Source organism: Battus philenor, unplaced genomic scaffold, assembly GCF_028537555.1.
Source record: "Battus philenor isolate CCGP_79_NKW_IND1 unplaced genomic scaffold, ilBatPhil1.0.hap1 SCAF_7, whole genome shotgun sequence".
Lineage (NCBI taxonomy): Eukaryota > Metazoa > Arthropoda > Insecta > Lepidoptera > Papilionidae > Battus > Battus philenor.
This window is the reverse complement of record NW_027181737.1, coordinates 13080727-13104100: the sequence shown is the minus strand read 5'-3', so window position 1 is coordinate 13104100 and position 23374 is coordinate 13080727. Positions and strand designations below refer to the sequence as shown.

At 33.4% G+C, this 23374-nt stretch overlaps 3 protein-coding genes across 3 annotated transcripts in view; 1 reads left to right on the top strand and 2 right to left on the bottom strand.

The window, feature by feature from the left end:
* Positions 1–6889, bottom strand: part of Cds (CDP-diacylglycerol synthase) — a 32323-nt gene extending 25434 nt beyond the window's left edge. The window contains exons 1-4 of the mRNA XM_068774075.1: positions 6672–6889; positions 6460–6584; positions 5415–5511; positions 3878–4054 (exon numbers count right to left, since the gene is read on the bottom strand). Of these exons, the coding sequence (XP_068630176.1) occupies positions 3878–4054; positions 5415–5511; positions 6460–6584; positions 6672–6746 (474 nt within the window). The 5' untranslated portion in view covers positions 6747–6889. The remainder of the gene's footprint in view (positions 1–3877; positions 4055–5414; positions 5512–6459; positions 6585–6671) is intronic.
* A 503-nt stretch (positions 6890–7392) lies between these two features.
* On the top strand, positions 7393–8409 carry LOC137931177 (uncharacterized). Its single transcript, XM_068774584.1, has 2 exons — positions 7393–7467; positions 7538–8409. The coding sequence occupies exons 1-2, from the start codon at positions 7426–7428 to the stop codon at positions 8204–8206; spliced, it is 711 nt and encodes a 236-aa protein (XP_068630685.1). The 5' UTR covers positions 7393–7425; the 3' UTR covers positions 8207–8409.
* Positions 8410–9398: 989 nt separating this feature from the next.
* The window catches only part of ko (Stork-head domain-containing protein knockout), a 218576-nt gene continuing 204600 nt past the window's right edge, over positions 9399–23374 (bottom strand). The window contains exons 7-9 of the mRNA XM_068774161.1: positions 13535–13762; positions 12753–12907; positions 9399–12015 (exon numbers count right to left, since the gene is read on the bottom strand). Of these exons, the coding sequence (XP_068630262.1) occupies positions 10201–12015; positions 12753–12907; positions 13535–13762 (2198 nt within the window). The 3' untranslated portion in view covers positions 9399–10200. The remainder of the gene's footprint in view (positions 12016–12752; positions 12908–13534; positions 13763–23374) is intronic.

The window sequence follows — 23374 nt, the reverse complement described above, 5'->3', positions numbered from 1 at the left end:
AATAGACGACATGAGCACGGCCTAACTCTCGGTGGATTGACGTCAAAGTTTCGGAAAGTATCTGAATGCGAGTGAAACAAAAGCGGTCATCGTAACAATTTTTGGGGTAACGCCTTGCAGTGGGCATCAATGGTGATGACATAAACATAACAAAAACGCTCACAAAGGTGACATGACATATAAAGTTTGTTAAAAATAAGTTTGTTTAATAAGGAGGTTTATTTATAAACATCTTACATAGACGTTTAACGCACAGAACAAAGGTTAATATTCAAATTTTCATAGAACAATACTGCATTAACTTTTGTTATATGGTAATTTTTGTATCCTAGACACGTATAAATAGGAAATTAAAATAAATGTACAAAAAAACAATTAGTTTTCAGTACAAAGCAAAGAGCCCCATTTAGAAGAGTAACAGAAAAACCAACTTTGTACCATTGCTTTCTTTTTCTTTGTCGCCATCTGTAACTTCTACCGAGTACTGGCAGTTTTTTAATCTAGGGTTTATTTTTTTAGATCCTTAACTTTTATTTTCATTTTAAAGAAAATTCATACCTAATTTATTTTCCTAATTTAGATTTTATTTTAAACTTTACAATTAATTTTCTCTTACATTTTAAAACGGTTATTCTCTAATTTATTTATATCGTCGATGTACATGCACTCTATTTATGAATAGAGTGCACCGTGTACACATATAAAACCCACTGCTTAATACCTATTGTTTTATTACATTTTAACATCCATTACTCATTATTTTTGCTATGAAGAGGTTTAGACTAAGCGCCATCATCGCACAGCCAAATCGAATCCAGTAAAACTGTAAATACCAAAGGGCAAGCAACCTTCTGTCTGTCAGTAACGTCCAAGTGGGCGTGAAGTAGAATTTACGACAAAGCTAGTTTTAGGTTTAGTTTTGATATATTATTAAAAGGTGTTGTGCAGGCGATTGGCGATCAGTATTATGGTACGCAGAGGACGCTGCTGTCTATCCTACGGAAACATGTTTATCAGTAGCAATTAACGCACAAAGTATGAATTATAGGATTGTATCCCTCAAATCGAAACCGAAACCTACGATCGCAGGTTTCAGTCCTCTACCGCTGGACTACCACTGCTTTATGGGATAACATCCAAGGCAATAACTCCTTGCACGACTTTTTAAATTGATTAATTTCCACATTTGACAACTAGCGATAGGTGTTTTAATTTAATTCGTGATTTATGAGATAAAAAAACCTTTAACTCGAATTTCTTCCCTGTTTCTCATACAAACATTCCTCTTTCCATAACGAACATATTAAATTAATGATGTAACCATTACAGTTTTCACACACACACGTGTGTGTATATATAAGTATACAATGCACAGAGAACGTGGATCGTGCACTATTCGCGAATCACGAAACGTAATCAAAATAAATCTATGAGTAATGCAATACAGTAGCAACTAACTCTTCCGAGAAACACTATTTTTACATCATATTCAAACAACGGAGGTTTTAAAATCAATAGATATAAAATAATTTCTACTTTATTCTTCAAAAACTGGCAACATCGAAAACACAATTTTGGCATAAACTATAAAATTTTATTTATAATGTAACGTTTCCTTACAATAATATATGGATCTCACGTGTGGAATCAAAAAGACCAGTTTTCTCGATTGCATAATTTCACAAAATACATAGTTTTTATTAATTACGTCACTTACATATACATACACATACATATGTAGCTGTCAATAAAGCATTCCGATCCAAGCGGTTTAAAGCCACTGGATTTTTTTTGCAAAGTGCAACGTTAATAAAGAATCTAAAAGCTTCAATGGAATCGATCACAGCCTGTAATGTGTCCTGTGTGTAACACACACACACGGACACATTATCTATCTCATATAAAGTTCCTGACATAATTAAGGAAAACAACAAAGGCAAACAAAGCGTCGGGGTTATGCTTAATGAAATCCCTACTTAATTAGATAATCTCAATTTTCAGTTGATCACAAAACATCTTTCTGCAAGTAAACCATCCTACAAGTTGAAGCATAAGATGTATACTGAATATTTAGTGGAATCAGGCGTTACCTTGCGGAAGTCCATCGTAAGTAAGAAAAGGACCAATATTTAGCCACTACCGAACATCCAGTAGTAGTCGTGCAACAAAGTGCACCGCCTGCCAGCACAGAGACTCTGTGTTTGGCACTAATCGATGTAATATGACTCCTGAAGATGCCCCGTGGAGGGGTGAAACACGTGTTGAGTGATTTAACGGTGGCAGTTGGGTGATTCGCATTCTTTGCCGCATACGCATTTATCAGCGGGCTGGCGGGCAGTGCACTTTGTTGCACGACTACCACTGCATGTGCGAACGTGGCTAAATATTGGTCCTTTTCTTACATGTATACTGAATATAAATAGCCATAAGTGTTTGTACTTTGTGACGGCCACATAGCGGAACGGCTTTAATTTTCTGAAGTGGAGACGCCAGATGGGTAAACGTAGCGTAGGACGTCCATCCGCAAGGTAGACAAACAACCTTGTTAAGGTCGTCGTAAAACGCTGTCTTAAACCAACCTATATCTATGCCCAGCAGTGGACGTGTTAAGGCTAAAACGATGATGATGATGATGCTGCTGCTGCTTGAACGTATGATGAAGTACAGTAGACGGCCTTAACTAAAGTCTATGTCTATACAAAACTCAATTCTGACCTATATACAAATAGGTCACATTTCCATAACAAGATGTGCATGTACGTGTGCGGGTGAGTCTGTGTGCGTTGGCCTACATTATATTATAGCCTGTATCAGTTTAGGTGCAAAGGTCGTACGGGAAAGTAACGATTTATGCGTTCACCTGGCAATTAACAAGACACACTGATAACAGTTTTTATAAACACACACTCTTTCGTCAAAACATGTCTAATCACTTGGTATTGTAATGGCGCAGAGCTTCGACCGCATGGTTATTGCGACAGAGTATAACAATTGATTACAAAACTCAACTTGACCATATATAATTTAATAGCCAAATATTTCGCTCTTTTCTTGACGTGCAAAATCATATGCCGGGTACTATACTAAGGTTTGGTAGTTTAATATGGGCACCCTAGTGGTACATGCTGTAAAGATAATTTTATAAGAATGAATTTCAAGTATCAAGACCATCCAGATTCCACATTATTTATAAACTCTTTTGTGTCTACATTGTGTCAAAAATATTTCAAATACAAGTCACTACCATACAGTAATACTAAGATTCTGTAAGTTTTATGAAACAATAGTAAAGTATTGAAAATTATAAAATAATTTCATATTCATAACATCACAATAATTAAAATACTATTATGATCATATGATAATTTTGTTGGCACATGGACAATCCACAAGAAAGAATATTTCAGATACCATCATTTTGGATTAGCTACACAAAGATAGCCGGACCATCTGGATTTCATCTAGAACCGGAAATAGAATGCACATGATGGAGACAATTAGAGAAGGACAGAGAAACTTCAAATAAAAAATTCTTTACTTAAAATACAATGGATTATCTCTTATTGACATCAAATTGAGTATACCACCTGTTTGGATGAGATACCAAAGACTTGAGAAAAACAGGTGACAGAAACAGCATATTATTATTAATCATAATTATTGACAATTAGCTGCATAAAAAACAACATTTTCTACTTAATCATATACAGGACTAACTATTGAAGTAATTAACAGAACCAACTCTGGTTTCTTGCAGTAAGTATACCTATGTAGTTTAAAATTAATAATTAAAGATAAAAGTGCATTTCTAAAGATCTCATTTAACTAAATAATTATGTCCTTTGAAAAGGGGTTTATAAATCATGCAATCACTTACCGTTCTATTAATCACAACTCCAAAGTAGTCAATCAGGTTCTCTCCGTAAAAGAAGTAGTTCGAAGTGAGTAGGAAATACCAGGAGAGAGATCGGAACCATGGCAGACCATGCACTCGGTATACAGCATAGCCAATGTTGATGATCTCCTCAAAGCACTTCACTTGGACACAAAGCACCTAGGGCAAAGAAAACACAATGTTAACAAAATATTACAAATCCTTTAAAAAATATGTTTATATTTTTTGTAATATACATAACACTAACAGTAATGCAAAAGAGATAAATATTTCAATTAATTTAGTCAGTTATGAAATAAAAATATGCATGCTACACCAGGTGTAAGCAACCTTTGTAATCAATGGGCCAATTTAAATTGTAAAACTTTTTGTACAACACATAATGTAACAATTACTGACAATTTACAAAACTTTATTTTTCAATAAACATTAGAATAAGAAAAATACAAATTTTAATGCAAATTATACATAAACAAGACATAAAGGAAAAATATTACTTGAAAATATAAAAGAGGTAATTTAGCAATGTTTTTTTGATACAAACATATACATAATGCCTATGCTCTTATCTAATCAGGCTTCGCTCAGTTTTGATGGGTGGTTATTATTAATTAATTGTTTGAATTTCACATGTGCCACTATTTAATTGTAATAAATTTTATAACAATATATTGATGAAATAAAGTCTGTAGAATAAATTTTTGAAATGCTAGGCGGACCACATAAATATTTTTCAGATTGCATGTTGCTTATCCCTGTACTACACTATAGTATACAGATTTGGGATGTTAAATCTAATAAACTTAATGCCTCCTATATCCATTTTACAAACATAAATGCCTTAGAATAGGATACAGTATAAGAATTTAAATTCCAAATCAAATCACTTATATATATAAGTGACTGCTTTATTAAAGAGGATAACAAAGTAATATGGTCATAAGCTCTACCAATAAATACTGCCTCAGATATTTAATACAAATTTAATAAAAAAAAAGTTGCAGTTATTCCACTTCCACCCAAAGGCATATCCATGTTGTAACACGCTTTAGTGAAGTAAAAAAAAATTTGCATTGCCTATTCTAATCACTCATTATAAGTCCCTATGAACAGTCTCACATATAAATTAATATATTCTATTGTATTGTAAACGCCGTTCAATTTTATTTCAAGCAGCAGTGTTATAGGTATAAATAATTATAAATTATTAGCAGTTAAAAAATAAATATAGCATTTCATTAAAAACAATTACTGTAGATCAACATGTTATTTCTATTTAATAATAATGTAATAATTTAATATTATTAATTTAACAGCTTTCTAACAGAAAGAGAAAAGGGCATATTATTAACAAAATAATATAATAAATTCCTTCCTTAAATAATGTCAGAAATCAAATGTACAATATAACATTTTGAAACAATGAATTGTATCTTAATGTTTAGATTTTCTAAATCAGCCATTAGTCAATATATAAACGCAACTATCACACAGTATTTTAAAATAAAAGTTAGAATACCGTAATCATAAGAGCCAGCGGACCTCCATAGATGAGCAAACAAAATGCTCCAATCATGAGCCAAGTGAAGATTCCACGGATCACCCAATTTCGCCATCTAAATTAATTGGAAATCATAAATTTTGATCATACATACCTACATATTACAGACCAAAAAAATTTTACATTGCTGTTTTTACTTCATTTTCAACTCTACTAAATAGATTGTATTAATTAATACCAATGCTCTTTAATTTAAAAATGGTGTAAAAATTAGAAAGGTTTTTAAAACAAATTTTTAAACAAATTTAATTCTAATATTCTATTCAGAATTGGAAATGTACTTAAAGATAATGGATCTATTTTTTTTTAAATCTGTGGAGAAGGCTTTATGTCCAGCAGTGGACTTTCTATGGCTGAAGTGATGATGATGATGGTAAAGTAAAAACATCAGACCATAATGATGGAGGTCTATAAAATAAGGTTTGTAAGTAAGTCATTACTATATCAAATCTTCATCAATATATCAAGGATCATTGCAAGAAATTTGAGCCAATTTTTTAATCTTTTGGCTGAATCCCTTGAGTAATAACCATTTATAGTAAGGTTTAGGATGTTTAGCTTTCAATAAATTAAGTGTTTATTGAATGCCAAGTATTCTAAACCCAAATTATAATTATATTAAAAATTGCAGTATTTAAATTTTGATCCATCAAATGGAATCTTTTTAGATATTTGAAGTAAAATGTTTTTATTTTAATTGATGCAACTTGAAACAATGCTTACATTTTACTACCCAAGAACACTACTCAGTTATATTTTAAAATTCTTTTCACGGAGTAACGATAAATAAATGTAGTGATGTAGAACACATAGCACCAATAATTTGCTATCAAATCTTTGTTTTTATTGCCCTTTAACCATAAAATAAAATTATATTTCAACAGGTGTTTAACAGATTTAAAACTAACAATAAACATTATTATTTATAATAATGACTATAGTTCAAATTTATATGTATATTTATTATAAAAGTATTATTTTTATTAATTATAGGAGTGCTTACCTGGAAGACAAACCCGAAAGAGCTGAATCAAGAATTTCTGGGGTCTTATCTGTACCCTGAGGTAAAGTTTTGGCTAGTTCATCCACATACTTCTCTTCTAGCACCTTTTCTTCTTCCGAATCGACCTAAGTAATAGATATGGATAATTTTATTAAATCATTTACAGTATCATAGAACTGGTTTACAAATAACAAGACACAATTTATATGTACATGATCCGATTCACCGGCGGTCTCCACTTTGTCATTCCCATCACCTTCGCCACGCCGGTGTCTTAATTCACTCATGCTCTTTCCAAATATGATATCACGAAACTGTAAGCCGCGCGAAAACTTAAGGACACAGTTATTATTTTAATCCATTTATGTTCAGATGCGCCGTCTTATGTTTTCTTTCTACTACTAATTGTCAAACGAAAAATCAATAGTAGTCTTTTTTAAACCTGTGTTGCTGTTTTAAGCACGATATTATACCTTAGAGAATGTCAGTACCTTTTTAACCAAAATAACAAGTTTTCCATCAAGTATGCACATTTTAAATTCATAGTTTTTACTAAAGCTGTTAATTTGAGAAATAAATATTTTTTGCACTACGATCATTATTTAATATATATAGGGAATTTACTTAGAAAACCTTTTAAATATTCTTGATCAATTGATTACTCAATATTTGTTGTTGTGTTTGAATTTAAACTATTCTTATAAAAATATTTTTGTCCAAATATTTAAAATGTGTAAGATTTCATAAAAAAAAAACAACTTTATTTACCCTTTTCACACTTTGTGTAAATGAAAAGTTTTACATTTTTACTCTTATTGGTTACATTTCTATTATATATGTAAAGTAGCAGTTAATAGTCGAATACTAATTATTGCGAATAATGTAAGTATTCAGATACAAAGCCTTCCATCCACAAATATTACTTTTGACATTTATAATTTAAAAAGATAAAATGAGTAAACAAACATGGCGAACGAATCGAACGATTTTGAAGAAAATATTGAAAATGTAAGTATATTATGACCGTAATGGTCTGTAAAATGTGTGAATATTGATTTTAATTTATTTTACGTTTCAGTTAAGAACTATTGTAAGAAAATCTTTTGCCAGGATATACGCCAGTTTAAAAGCAAGAGAGCTTAAGACTCTACGACAACTTGACGCTTTGAGTAAACAATGCCAAGATGACAAAGACTTAAAAAGAAATTGTGTTAAGAATATTGAAATTAAATTTGATAGTGAATCCGTTCTTTTACAAAATATAAGTAGCTACGGGGTTATTGATTTTGAGAAGCTTAACTTTGATAGTACTACGTTTACATTGGAAGACTACGTCAGCCCCAGTGATGATCACATGTATTCATATAAAACGATCGAGGACGTAACAAAAGAGGAGGATAGTGGTGATTTGGAGGCCATTGAAGAGGCTGCACTAAAAGAAGTAACTTCAACGGATAACTGTGTTTGTTTTGTTACTATACATACTGAGGATGTATCAAGAAAGTTTAGAGATTTAGATACTAAAGTACCAATTAATGTAAGAAACAGTGAAACGGAACAGGTCAATGAAATTATTGAAATTGAATGTATCGAAACTCTTGAAGATGAAAAGAGTGAGTGCTCAGATTCAGAAGTAAAGAAAATAAATCCTACTGACGATTGGTTAAATTCAATTAAAAATCAAACTGAGACCGAACCAACACAAGTCACTGATGTTATGGAGCATAGTACTATAACTTGCTCATAGTTTCTATTAAGATTTATAAACAGTTTTTGTTACTTAAGAAAATGCAAAATAAATTATATATTTTTATAATAGTTTTAATCAACATCAATTTAGTCATAGGTGTCTTCTGCTAAACAAAGGCTTCACCCACAGACCATTCTGCGGTTTTCACCTTAAGGTTAAACCATAACCACTTTTTATTTTAATTTCAATATTATTATTTTTTTTACATTTTTATGTTATGAGGCTTCAATGATGTGTAAATAATTATATTTGTTAAATTGTATGTATCATACTTTTCCCATTGATGTAACTAAAATTGTTAGGTCCATTAGCAAATTCAAACTAAGGAGCACTATTTTTAATTGGTGAACTTTATTAAAAATAATTGTTTATTTTTATAATCAATCTTTTTGTGATTTATAATAACAAACAGTTCTGTTCAATCTTAAAACCGCTACCTATATAATGCGAATGAAGATTATAAATTTCAATAGCTATGATAAAATACGGGGTTCAATATATTTTAATGTTATAGAATAAAACCAGGTAACTTTGGAAAACATTAGATTATGAACTATGTCTTAGTATCCGCGTTGAATTTGTGGAATGTTATGACATTTTTAATTCATAATTAAATATGATAATTTCATATATACTTTTGTAAATATTTTAAAATTATTTCAAAATTATAATCACAACCAATGGCAAAAATTTCGAAAGTGTAATGATGACATAATCTTTATTTATTTATTCTTTAATCAGTCATAAGATGTTTCCAGCTGGACATGGGTCTTACCCATAGATCCAGCATCATTTCAATGACCTTAACAAGGTTGTACATCTTCCACCTTATATGTAAATGTTGACTGTCCACTTCAACATGCCTATCCAACAGGCTATTGGTCATTTTTACTCCTTTACATATCTCATCAATTTGGTTCGATCTCGCAAAAAAATCCATTGCATAACTCTCTCCATGGATCGATGAGTTTGAGCTAGCCAATAAGGCTCGAAGTGAGAGACCACGTGTGTAGTAAGTCATCACTTGTAACACACTTTGTACATAGACCTTCATCCTGAGGCTATGAAAGATTATTTTTGTTTATCATTAATATAGGTGTTAAAAAAGAAATAAATAGGGATTGTTTGAAATAAAACCATAATATTAAAGCATCAACTTCTATTGTTAATACATTTTTACAAATGGCGTTACTGAACACTTAAAACTAGTATGCATTGACTTCCGATTACAATTCCTAATGAATAAATATTACCCTTTATATCCGCACTTTGAGTGCAGCGAACAAATTAAAGTAATTGATACCAATCTTCCAATACCAATACCTTTGCCAGATCCGCTCATCACATCTGTTAAATACAGTTTTATATATGGCACTTACACATGACAAACATTTTACAAACCATCCTTAAAAGTTATCATTGATGGATGGATTCTGTTTATAATGGAGAAAGGTATTCTAGTTTGTACTCAACTTCACTGGAAAACTTGTAATGGCACAAAATAGAGTGCAGGTGCATAGGAGAAATGTGTTTTTAGGGAGGAAATTAATGTGATAGTTTCTATAGTGGAGGGGAAGAGTGCATGTATATCTACCAATACTGTGTATAAATAGGCACTAAATTCTTCTGGAGGGGTCACATTAGGCCACCATTTTAGTCAATAAAATGTAATTGTTATTGTCTCATTACATTCAGAGTGAGCTACAAACTAAGAATGATATTATGTATACATGAATATTGAGTTACATAATTTCTACAACGATATTTTCGATGATAAGTTAGTAAGACTAAATAATTCCATTAGGAGGATATAATAGTTAGCAAAGGATAATTTCGTAAGTTTAGGATATAATATCTCAAATGAGTACCAGTTTCAACTAAATATCATAGTGTGTCTAACAATGAAGTCGTTACGAGCAACTTAAGCTAACTTAATTCATATGTTATTACTACTATTGTACATTTTAAACAAAATTAACATATGCCAGAAACTATACAAGCCCAAAATCAGTGCATACGGCAGCGACATCACGATTGTTCTGTTTTTCAGAATTAGCGGCCATATTTAATTCGACCAACGTATCAACGCTGTTTATACTGACGCCTTTTAATATTTTTTGTGCGGCTAAACTAGTAAAATTAAAGCTCAAGTCGCTCAAACTGGGGAAATTATATATATCTTGATTTTCTTTCTTCACATCCTGGCTTAAGCTGTACCTCTTTTGTTTGTTTTCCATACAGTTTATTTTTTCCGTCGATATATCCTTCAGAGGTTCCTGATTTTTTAGAGCTAGATTGGGTTCTGAGCCCAGAACCGTTGGCTTCTGTTCGATGCCTTTCGTTAGCAAGTTTGCGATTGACTCTGTACTCATTCTGTTGTTCACGTTCGGCAGGCCGTTCAACATTTGTAACGCTGCAGCCTTTTTTAACAGGTCTACGCTTTTTAATTCGCTATTCGAATTTATATTCGTTTGTAGTCCGCTGTTCGCTGATGATAACGAGTTCTTCTGGTATCTCAGGCTCCCCAGCGATCCAATAATGTTATCGTAGCTTTTTGTGGGAGTAGACGGGTTACTATTAGTTGTGCCATCTATATTATGAATGTTGTTATGTATCGCAGGCGAGGCGGGGTTTGAAGCGGCTTCGTTAGTGTTATTTAATTGATTTTTGTATACAAAACTGTTATTGTTCGTAGCACCAATTTGTAAAGAAAGTTTTCGATTGTTGTTCATACCCGTATCGTTGATTGAATTCTTAATGAATTTGTTCTCTTGCATTTTTACAGATTCAGGCTCTTGAAATTTTTGTTTGTTTTTTTCAACGCACACATCAAAGGAAGTTTCCGTTGGGTTTTTTGCCGGTTGGTTCGATCCGTTCTGAGAGACAGAAACTAATTGCCTGTCATCGTTAAATATGTAAATATTGCTTCCATTGCTCGTTTCTGTAACCTTTCCATTTTCAAACGTGATTACGGACCTCACTGGGGAATTCTGGACATAGACTTTGGTGTTGGTGCCACCGTTTTGAGACATCGTGTTGGTGGTGACTTTTAAAGTGATCGAATTGTTGGAATTTGAGCTGGCTAGCACTGATGTAGCGGGATTCTCGACTTTGGAGCCGAGTGTCTTATTGTGTAACGGAGTGGCTTTCTTGGGTGTGTTTGGGCAGTTTTTTGGTGAAGTGTTGCCATTTTTCACTGTCTCGCCTCCTACGATCGGCGGTTTCGAGGCCCTATACTTGTGTAGACTTTTTGGGGAGCTTTGAAGACTTTGAACTTTGACAAGTGACTGCGCTCTGCTTAATCCGTTTGTTCCGTTGCTGTGACTAGGCGAAGGCTTTAGTGTGCGATCAGAGATATGCGATTCTAAGCTGGAATGGCCGCTACTGCTAGTGTGGTAATTTCTTTTCATCGGAGAATTATCTGGGTTTTTTTCCTTGCGCGGAGTTCGCTGGGTGTTGCTTTCTAAACTTGACGGTCCACTAGTAGACATGACGTTGTCTGAATAATCTACTCGCCTCAGGCTTCCGCTAGGGCTATCCCGCAATTTATCATTCCTTTGAGGTGATCCAAACTGGTCTAGTATAGTTTTGTTGGTGGAGCTTCTGCTCAAGGTCGATCGCGGCAGACTTCCCGAGCTAGGGCTGGAGTGCCTGACCGGGGAGTGGTCATAGTGAGTGGAGCCGGCCAGTCCTGACTCGGTGGAAAGGTGTCTCTTGTGTCTTCGGGGTAAGGTCGACGATCGGTTGCTTATCTCCGAGCCGTCGTAATATGACGATACGTAAGATGTTTGACTCTGTAGGGACTCCTGAAAATGAAAGAAAAATACTTAATGTTATTACTTATGTAAAGTAACTATATTCTTTAATTACTGATTTTATTAATGTTTATGTAACTTCCTTTGTAAATTGATCTTATGTTGGATGTAAGTATGGACATATTTCGTTCTCAAGTGGCGACCACGAATCCGTAGACGCAGCTTGGGTAAACTTCCTACTAGGTTGACCGACGACAAAATAAAGGTTGTGGGAAATCGCTGGATGAGGGTGCGCAAGATAGGTCACCGTGGCTATTTTTGGAGGAGTTCAATGCTTTGCCGTGGGCATCTATCGGCTGATATAACGATGATGATGAAAATGGTGTTAATTATATAATAAAAAAGTAAGGAATTGATAAAATAAGTAATAAGCTTTAAAAGTCATTATTTGTATTTAGATAAGATAATGATTTTTAGGTTGGGCTTTTCTCGTTTGCCTGTAAGACGTAAGTATAAATAAAATAAAGATTTCATTTTCAGAGCAATGCGATCTATTTCTAATAAGTTTGGAGACATTATCTTATGCAAGCGTCAAGTAAAATTATTTTTTAATTATATTTTTTATTTGCTATAATTAAGGTCTTTTTTAACATAATTTCAAAAAATAAGGTCAAACTTAAACAATTACTTGAAAGTTTTAATTTTATCAAGCATGGACGTTGATCGAATCGAATTTTGATTTGTAGTACCATAAAATGTAATATGTCTTGGTGAGTGTAAAAACAAACCTTGGAGTTGGTCTGCGTGGCGACGCAGTGCAGGTGCACGGCCTTGGAGTTGAACCAGTCGGCGGGCGGGAACTGCGCAGAGAACGTGCTCATCGCGCGCGCCGCCTTGCTGCGGCCGCTTCGTCTGAATAAGCGGGACAGCAACGACGCTTTCTCTGCAAAAACAACGCAACATTTATACTCTACAGACGTTATAGAGATTTAAGTAAATTCCATTTATCCTGACACTATAAATCTATTACAGTCAATAAGAATAAAAACTACTCAGAAATAAGGGAAAGAATTTTTTGGTCAAGGGTTACTGATACTGAGATGATTAGCTTAAAACACTTTGCAGTAACTGTCCTCTAGGACTGCTTCAGTTTTAAGATGTCCACAGCTGGACGTAAGCCTTCTCCAGACTTCCATTTGGAAGCGGTTAGCTCTCTGCAACTACCAACAACCTTAGTAAGCCACCTTGTGTCTAGTGGACCGTGGTCTTTACTCCACAAGTTTAAGGACCCTAGACCGCAAAGCTACCATTACACCGCCCTTTAGACTTGCCTATTCGCTGGACCATGTCAATTACTTTCTTTTGTCTACGAATCTCCTCATTCGTAATTCGATCTCTTATACATATGTACAAAGATTTGTCTTAATTTAACAAAAAAATGACATAAAATTAATCAAATTGTAAGAAGTTTAATGGTACAAGACCGTCTTATAGTAAGTAGTTTAATGATACAATATGATCTATTATTTAGGAGTTAAAAGATACAAGATAGGGGAAGATGAGAACGTACTTGGCGACGCAGATTCAACGCTGGGCGGGTAGTCGGTGGAAGAGGAGCTGTCGGTGGTGTTAACGTTCTTGTGGTGCAAGCTCCGCGTGGAGGCACAGCGCTGAAGGTATTTGCTGGAGGAACCGAATATCCTCAGTGAGTGGCGTCGGTCCAGGGATCTCGGTGCAGGAAACGAAGCGCTTCGCCTTTTATTCGGTCGACCATAAAGCACTTTATCGTTTGGATTGCCTGCAAACAAAAGAAAAAAGAATATTATAGTTGGTTATTTAATCTAACAGATGTAGAGTAGTGTAGTGATGGTATTGTTCAAGGAAAAGATGTTAACTAAAAAAACCCAGCCCTGTAGCTGGCTGCATTCGATTGTCAGACCGACTTGGCTACACATACTGCGAAGAATACCATATTTTAATTGCTACGCGTCATTAGACTAGTTCATTTACATTATCGCCATGGTATTATATTTAGTACTATACATATTCACTACCGATTTATTTATCAACCATAATATGACCCTTGTTGGACATTTATCTCCCGCATAGATTATCAACAGGACCAGATGGAAATGGCCTGTACCCAGCGTGTTTCAATCCTGTTAACAAAGTTTTCCGTCCATCTTATGTACCCTTGTTGTGTGACATCATTTCACCTGTAAGACGTCTATTGCTTAACATAGACTTCCTCGATAGATTTCTAATGGAACCGGTTCGTAGATATCAGCATACAGCATCGTTCGACGATTTTAACAAGGTCCTCTGTTCACTTTATGGGCGGATATCGTAAGCTGCGCAGGTCCATGATTTCTGCTCCAGATTCTTAAGGCTCCAGCGGCCATTTCTTCTGCGCGCTGAATGACCTGCTCACTGTCAATTCAACTTGCTAATCCACTGGGCGATATCGGTAGCTTTCGTTCATTTACGAATCTCTTCGTCTCTGAATCAATTTATTACTAATTCCAAATAATCGATTAGATGTAATCATTGATATGCTTTTATCAACCATTTCTACTAATGAAATTATTACGTCCAATTAAAATTATTTATGTTTAAAATATAATTATTTACGAAGGTTATAAATAGCGTAATACAGATAATATAAACAGTTTATGATCATATTTTGACAAACATAACTGTAAAATTATCAGATGCGCCGTCATCATATCGAATGTTATGATCTCCCGTTAGATTGCTATGTCGTTAAAAAGGTAAATATACGGCCAGTTGCCGTAATAACATATCACAGCGAATTAATTGACGGTGAAGGAGTAATGAAGATGTAGGTTTATCTGTAACGTCGCGTGAAGTTGGTATCAACACTATTAGGAATAAAACCTTTTTGATCTTGCTTTTAATATATTTAACAACATTTGCAAATATTAATAAAAACATATTTTTATTCACAGAATTTCATAAATAGTAAAAACAAAATTACATAATATATATAGTTATATGTATTATAGGGACTGAAAAGTAATGTCGCTTTCTTAAGTTAAATTCACACGACTACATTTTTTACAAGTTTTTATTTCTAATCAATAATATATTTACCTTCATTATCATTCATTTCACTACCTTTTGCCATCTAGTATACAAATTTTCAATACCGGAGCGGTAAAAAATCAATCGGTTTTTCTGTAAAATATTTCGACAGAAACGATATTACTTTCCGGTCCCCCTCATATAAAAGTTTGAAAACGGTGAATGTATTTATAGCTCTTTTAGCTTCAAAAATCAATGGTTTCAGAAATAATATACAAGTTATGTTAATAAAGTAAGAAAAAGCGTGTTCCAAATTCGAATTAATACATATTAAAATTAATAATTGTTTACTATATGTCTCTGCAGATTTATATATGCCAGAATTAATTAGCCTGTCGCATTTCAACATAAACAATAAATGAATAAAACTATTTTAGATTGATCGAAAATAGGTGTAAAGAATATAATCCTTTAAAATTTTTAAACCTATAACCAATCATCATTTTAAATACAAATGTATTTTATTGGTCATAAATAAATATCGGTATATATGCTATCATTTATATCTAAAGACATATATATATTAGTCGTCAAAGACGTCAAAATAAGGAAGGTAAACAAATAGTAAAAACTGATCGACCTAAGAGAGGAAATACAAAAAACTGATCGCAGATAAAGTGACCACCACACCTAGCAGCATTCCTCACCATCTGCAGCGGTTGATAGATAACATACGAATCGAAAGAAATGGATACGTGACATTAGTCGACGCATCCGTCTATGCTAGGATGCGTTCAAGGGGTCACATTTTTTATGAATATTAATAATGTGTCAACAATAATTAATATTTTTCATTTAAAAATAAAAATACATCAAATAATATTAGAAATTTTTACTATCTATATAAAACTGTCACATTGTTAATATCACTATCGAACTGAATATTTTATATATAACTTCAAACAATCGTAGGTCGCGGGTTCAATTCCCGGGATGCAATCTTGTACAATTCATAATTTGTGCAGTAATTATGTACGATAGCCACTGCTCACAAGTTTCCAGAGGATCACTAGCAGCGTTCTCTGCGTACTATAATAGCATACTGCGATCGCCACCCTGCCTGCCAAGTTTGGCGATTATGGTACATCCCTCCTTACATATCTTTGGAAGAGGCTTATGGCTTGCAGAGGGCTTCAATGGGCTGGACGACTACCTTAATTCGATAGGCAAAAATTTAACCACGAACGAAAGAAATATTGAAATTTTGACTTCATCATTATTTTAACCATAGGTTATTTCGTACACTGCTTGATATGGTCCTACCCCATAGATTTAAAAACAGGTCCGGTTGGAGACGACCAGCAAACAGCATCTTGAACGAAGTGAACAAGTAATGTATCCATATTTTTTAAATTTATTTTTGTGTATAAAACTTTAATATGACTAATTAACATGTATTTTTTCAAGAATGTTAGAGCTTAAATGTGAACGCAGCCTTAAGAACCAAAGCACATGCAACCGGTGACGCATAAAGAACGCAGCGCTCGCAGATGCAGCCATAAATCAGCTGTGAACTTGGCAGCCGATCCGATTTACTGAACTCGAATGTTTTTGCACGTTGTCCTTTTTGTAAGAGCGAAGCGACGAGGCGAGTTAGCACCGTTCGATTTATTTATTTTCGACCCGCGAGTTGAGTCAGTCAGTTGAAATAGCCAGTCTGAACGAGGCATGAAGTCTCACTCTAATCTCTATTGCCATTATCGGGAATGTTGCCATCTTAATTTCTCGTTAATGTTTATGTGTTTACGTTTAACAGTCGCATAAAGCGCGATATTAATATGCTGGTAAAACCTACTTGTGTCGTCGATGGAAGATTTAAGATAACAAAAGTTTATGTGCTTATCATGGTAATTTTAATTTATGAGAGTTTATTCATGAAATTAATTATGTCTTACTGCTTTGCTTTCTGTCTTTTTAAGGACAAGAATTCGTTAGAATTAGGATTAAAATCTTTTCTTTACATTGATTCCTACCTAGGATATTACTTATTTATTTTAGGATATGGTATTTTATATTAATTTTTATTTGCATCGCTGTTTATGTTTTTTTTTCGCATTTACTGAGCACAGACTGTTGAAAGAGGGATTTCTGTTAAGTAAGTTGTAAGAATCGCACATTTATTAAACAATCTATCGAAACAACAAACACAAAAACAAATTTGTTTTTACTATATTGTAAATGGAAAGGTCGATAAAAGACGCTGCATACGCTTTCAAGCGGTCTTATTGAAAATCTATGGAGGAGGCCAGTGTACAGTAGCGTAAATCTTATGAATGAAAGATGACGGTGGAACCGAAATATCTGTTCTTTAAAAATTAGTTTCATATATAAAAGAAAACATGATTACAAGCGCTTATAAGGGTTCCCTGAAGGATTCTGTACTTTAGTTCATAGCGTAACAGATCATTAGAGATCGTTGAAAATATTACTATCAATACCTTGCCGATATTGTTGATTCTTCTCTCATTGTCTATCTCTTACCTTGGGTGATAGATGTCAAAACACTGGTAACAAGATTATTTTCAAAATAATTCTAGATGATTAATATATTTTAACAACCGTAACTGTCTTCTATCCGTGTTAAAATGTGATAATAACAGGGTCAGTAAATATAAATGTAGGCGTTCAAATACTGGCTGCTATTCAAAATACTCCCCAGAAATGTGCGAACTAAATAACAAAGTTATAGAATGACAAATGATGCTACCTTATGTATTGAGTATGGCGCCTGAAGTCTTCTGTAAATAACATGAAAAACGAACAGAGTAACAGCAGGCCGACGACGCATGCAATCGCTACTCGAACAGCTCTATCTCTAAACTGGTCGTCATTCCTCTGGCCTCTGTCCCTATTAAAATACCTACCAGCGCGTCCTGAGCCGTTAGTCCACTTTACGGAAATAGAGTGGAATGTCGCGCGTACGGTTTTAGCACGCCTCCTGTCAGATAGACTGCTGATAAATCTATACGGATGATTAGTGTTACGTGTTTAATTTATTGACAACGCTTAAGTAGATAAACTTTAGTTTGTTGACACCACAAAATTAGTTTTTTTTTGTTTTTCGAGAAAAAGACAACAATCAGATCAAGTCCAAACTACTCTACAGAAAATTCAAATCAATCCCAGTACTGATAATGATTTAAAAAGTTCAAAGTTACTATATATAAATGTCAATACCTTTTAAATCAACGATTTCTTTATAACATTTTTATTTAGAATTAAAATGTAATTTCTTAGTTATAATAGAACGGAATCTTCTAGAACAGGCTCATACGCTTAAAAGGAGTTACCAGTGTCTGTTTTCAAAGCAAAAACCTCGTAAACAGTAATTTTATTGTTAAGTATTAATAGTAGAAATATAGTTGACATAAAGTCTCTACTGTTTTAAAAAAAGAACAACAGGCATTTTAAATGTAATATTCATAACATGTAGTAACCATCATCATTTCAACCATACGACGTCTAATACAGAACAAAGGCCTTGCCATAGACTTCCAATAGGACACTTAATACAAGGTCGTCAAGTGGTTTTGAGAAACCATCAATCTAGCAAAGCATTGCTGTGTCTGGTCTCTCTATGTTTTAGGCCGGAAAAGACCGTGCCTTGAAGTGACTAGAGGGAACCAAGCGAAGACCGCGGCTTGAGTTGTTACTCAATACGCGTTAAGCGGATACGGACCGAACATTGACTCGATCGGTTGCTACTATTGGAATATAACAAAAAATCGTTTGTGGTCCTATTTAGTAACACAAATAGGTACCATGGTACAGTACCACATACAATGCCTTCTAAAATTAATCTACCTCCACCACTTATTCTAATTTAAAAATAGATTCTATTGTTTTCATTCTTTTACCGCCTACGTTGTCCAAATAACTCGTCGACAATGACTTCGCCATACTATGATCCGTGAGACCAAATATAGAAACGCGTGCGCAGTTTATTACAACTAACCTAAACATGTTAAAAAGCAAGGTAAACAAATGTAAATCTGGTAAATCGGAGGTCACTTTATTTATAGCATGTTCATATACAGAATAATTGAAAATTAGTATAAAGGCTTTTCAGGGTCAAGATATAGCACACTAGAAAGCAAAAAGATGTAAATATTTTACACCTATTTCCGACCTGAACTGAACTAAGGGTCGCAGTCAATCACGTCTGTATCTGCTACCATGTTTTTCCAGACTGTTCTCGTATGATACATTAATGGAAGGTAAATAAAGTTATACACACACCACTTTAAGGCTTTCAGACCTGTAAGCAATCAACCTGTATATCGTAGTCAAAATAAGGAGCAGTGACAACGTAATTGTAGTGGTAGTGTAATATTAAAATAGAGAAGGATCTTTACGCGCCTTAAAGAGGAAATGAAGGCAAAGGCATTTATTTCAAAGCAGAGTGAGTACTTTTAATAAGAATCTTAAGTAATCTTCAACTTAAATGTTCTCAAGTTTGTTTTTTGTGTTTGCACTAAAGTCATGCGTAGTTTTCGCTCGGAGACTGGAAGTTAGTTTGTTATTTTAGCCGCAAATTAAAGTGTATATAAGAATTCTTACTGTAAAATATATCTGACACATATAAACTATTTTCAAATGAGGAAAACTTTTTGTATCACTAACATATAATATAAATGGCGCATCGGTCAACCCGTCAATAATTAAAAACTAAGATCGCTCCGCTTAAGTTTATCTGTTAAGTGCATCGGTTATCTTGATCATAATAAGGTATTGATTATAACACATAAGCGAAAGCGTTTAGTATTACGCTTTTCAGGTGCATTATAATAGAATGTTAAAGAAAAAAGTCATTTCATTTTTATAAGATATCTTCTATCTAACAGGTTATAATAACAAATTTAAAAATATTATTACATCTATTAAAATTCAAAAGGTAAAACATAAGTATTTATGAATACAATATATGTATAATTATGGTATGCATTACTCGAATAAGTTTTCACAATTGAATATACAAAAATAAAAAAAAAACTACCGACTATAAACAGAAACACCGCACCCATTAAAAAAAAATAGTGGCAGTGAAAATTACAAATAATAAGAAGAAATATGAAACCGATTTTCAAATAAAAGAACATTGTTGCATGGAAACAATATCGTGACTTGCTTTTCTATTGTCCGATTTTTTTTTAATTAATTAGAGATTGAGTGAAATACATCTGTTGCAGAAAGTTGTCAATTTAGAATTTGCAAAGACGAGAAACATATTTTAATTGTTATGTTCATTTATTTTATTTTTATGAGCACAGATTATAAAAAACATACTTTTAATCATTGCTCCAAGTCCATCACTTAAATTAATAATTAAATATAAAAGCATCTGATCGCTTACATCATGGTGAGTATGTTCAGATATAAAACATTCTAATGTTTTAAATATAATCTTGACAATGGTATCAATCTATCAAACATTATAGGACCTAGCGAGTGTCATGTCCTTTACTTTTTTATTAATTTAATATAGCAGCGCTAAAATTTTGCACATTATACAAACTATTCAAATAACTTTCATATTCGATAAAACGTTTTTTAAAAATAAATTGAAAATTGATTAAAATTAGTCGGCGTTTTAATAAATAGTCTTTTTATGTTTATAAGCCCTATTTTGTCAAGAGATATATAAAAACATTCCGATGAGAACATGAAAATAATAGTTCTACCAAAGAAAGGCAGTCACGAGAGAGCTGCCAACGTCGGAACATCTCTGAGAACCTATCCACATTTGCATGACAGCTCGTGTACGCATTCATATTGCAGGACACATAGGCAACATATTCTGTGCACTCTTAAAAACTATTAACATTGGATTTACAATTCTATTACAAGGTATCAAAGGATAGATTTATAGCACCTAACTGAAATGTTATGTTTGTTAAATGTAATATCAATTCACGATCCACGACGGCAATTCGCGATAGCCGTAAATGTAAGTAAATGATACCTTTAATGGTCCCAGGATGAACTTTGTTATTACGGCTATCGGTATTTCAGACCCTTATTGGATAATATAAACAAAATGTAAACAATTTGCTGTATACACATTATTTAATTCGTAAACAATAAAATTTTGCATCAAAAGGGACAATAAGGTAGCAAATAATTAATATAAATTAAGATTTAATTCTTTCGTTTTCAAACCAATGACAGAGCTGGCGAATGTGTTTACTTGTTATAATATATCGATAATCGCTTCGTGAAAAGATATTTCGTAAAATTATTTATTTATTCAATCTTAAAGTAAGAAGATTTTATTATGTATATATATATATTTATTTAAACTTTTTCGTGCACCAAAATTCTATGAAAAACACATAAAAAGGAAATGTGATAAAATAACAGATAATTATTATTAAAAGATACAATTTATATAGAAGTATTATACAAGAGGCGGTGTTATCGATCGAGGCGATCTCTACCACACAATCTTTGAATAGAGATGAAAGACATGAAGGAGAGGGCAGTTTATGGTATACATAATAAAACAAATAAAAATATTAAAATACACTACACATTTCAAAGCATAATACAAAAGAAAATGTAGTTCATAAATACGGATAAATATAACAAAATATCTTATTTTAGATGCTCTTTAATAATATTTTTAAAAGCTGACAGCGATTTAGCGCATCTTATTGCTTCTTGTAATTCATTTTATAAACTGAAAGCGACAACAGTGAAAGATTTCTCCATAAAAATAGTATAATAAACAGGCCTAGTCAGTTTAAAGTTCTTAGTTGATCTAAGCAACTTATCAATTTTTTCTCGTATAAAAGAAATATAGATTTAAGCTATAGAAAAGGGAGAATATGCGGACATTCCAGCGATTACGAATCGGCAACCACTCGAGCTTATTGTATAAATACAAAAATTCATTAGGCGCTCGAGCTTCTTAAGACGTTCTTCAGTAATATTGATATAGCTGGCATTGGCATAATCAAGGATGGGGAGGAGAAGGGATTGTACTAGTGACATCTTTGTCCCATGGTCACAAATTAGAAGTTGTGTATTCTTCGCAAGGACGCCGCTGACGTATAGCGATTTTTATTGTTGGCTTAGCGTAAAATTAATAAAGGCGAGAAATTTTAAGAGAAATTTCAACATTGGGATCCTTTAATCAGCTATGTACTACAGTATAACATAAGGCGCTTTAGGTAAGGAACTCAGTTACATTGCTATTTGCACCCAAAAGCCTTAGGGGTGAACAACCGCCATCAGCACACGCCGTAAATTGCATTAACAACATAACCAATCGTATTCAAGATCAAATCAAAATAAACATTCGTAGCGCATAAAATCATCGCTACCGTTGCATACTTCAACGCGGATGGAAAATAAACACTCTCCAGGGCTGTCACTACGGATAAAATATTTATTTCATTTACGAAATATTCCTAAGAATCTCGTTCTACAACTATAGACAAAAAATAATCATAACCATGATTACAAATCGATAAGCGCACCTTGAGGAAGACTTTTACAAATGTAGAGATCAGAAGCAGAACCCAAGTAGCTGGAATAGCTGTCGGATTAGCAGTGGGCGGGCCACATCGCTTGCAAAACTGATAGCCGTTGGAGCTGAATGTTCCAGAGAGGCGAACGTGAGCAAGTAGATGCGACGTGGGTAGACATTTATTAGGTTTAGTTTCGTCTCGGGAAGTCCCTGAATGTGGGCAGCATAAGATCGGTCACTTTGGTGGTCTTTAGAAGAGGCCAATGAATGGGCGTAATGGCGACGAAGTGCAGCGTTGGACATTCACTCAAAAATGGACAAATGATATGGTTAAACTCATAGGAAAATGCACGATGCAAGCCGTTTGTGGCCTATGTTATTGGAAATCTGTGTCTGGACTATGTCCAGCAGTGGACTTCTTACGACTGAAATGATAATGATCATTATTAAGTCGTTTATTTTAATCAAAGAATTGAGAATTTATAATTTTATCTGTCACAATCTGTCAGCAATCTGAATTAATTAAAGATATTTATACATGTTTAAGATGGATAGGACTGGAAAATCAAAGTGAAATAACGTTTATTTTATATCCTACCCTACAGGAATAGCAGCAGTTACATCAATCAGCTAGTAATCAAAATTATCAAGATGTTTTGTTATTGTATAGACATCCGGTGTAAAATTTTAAACGTTAATTAGATTGAAGTTGGCAACCCTATTTTCTTGGAGCTGCCGCATTGCCCTTTACGTAATACTATAAGTTGTCGCTTCCACCACATTTAAAATTATTTACAAAATGTTCTAATATATCCATACAGCATACGTATTTTT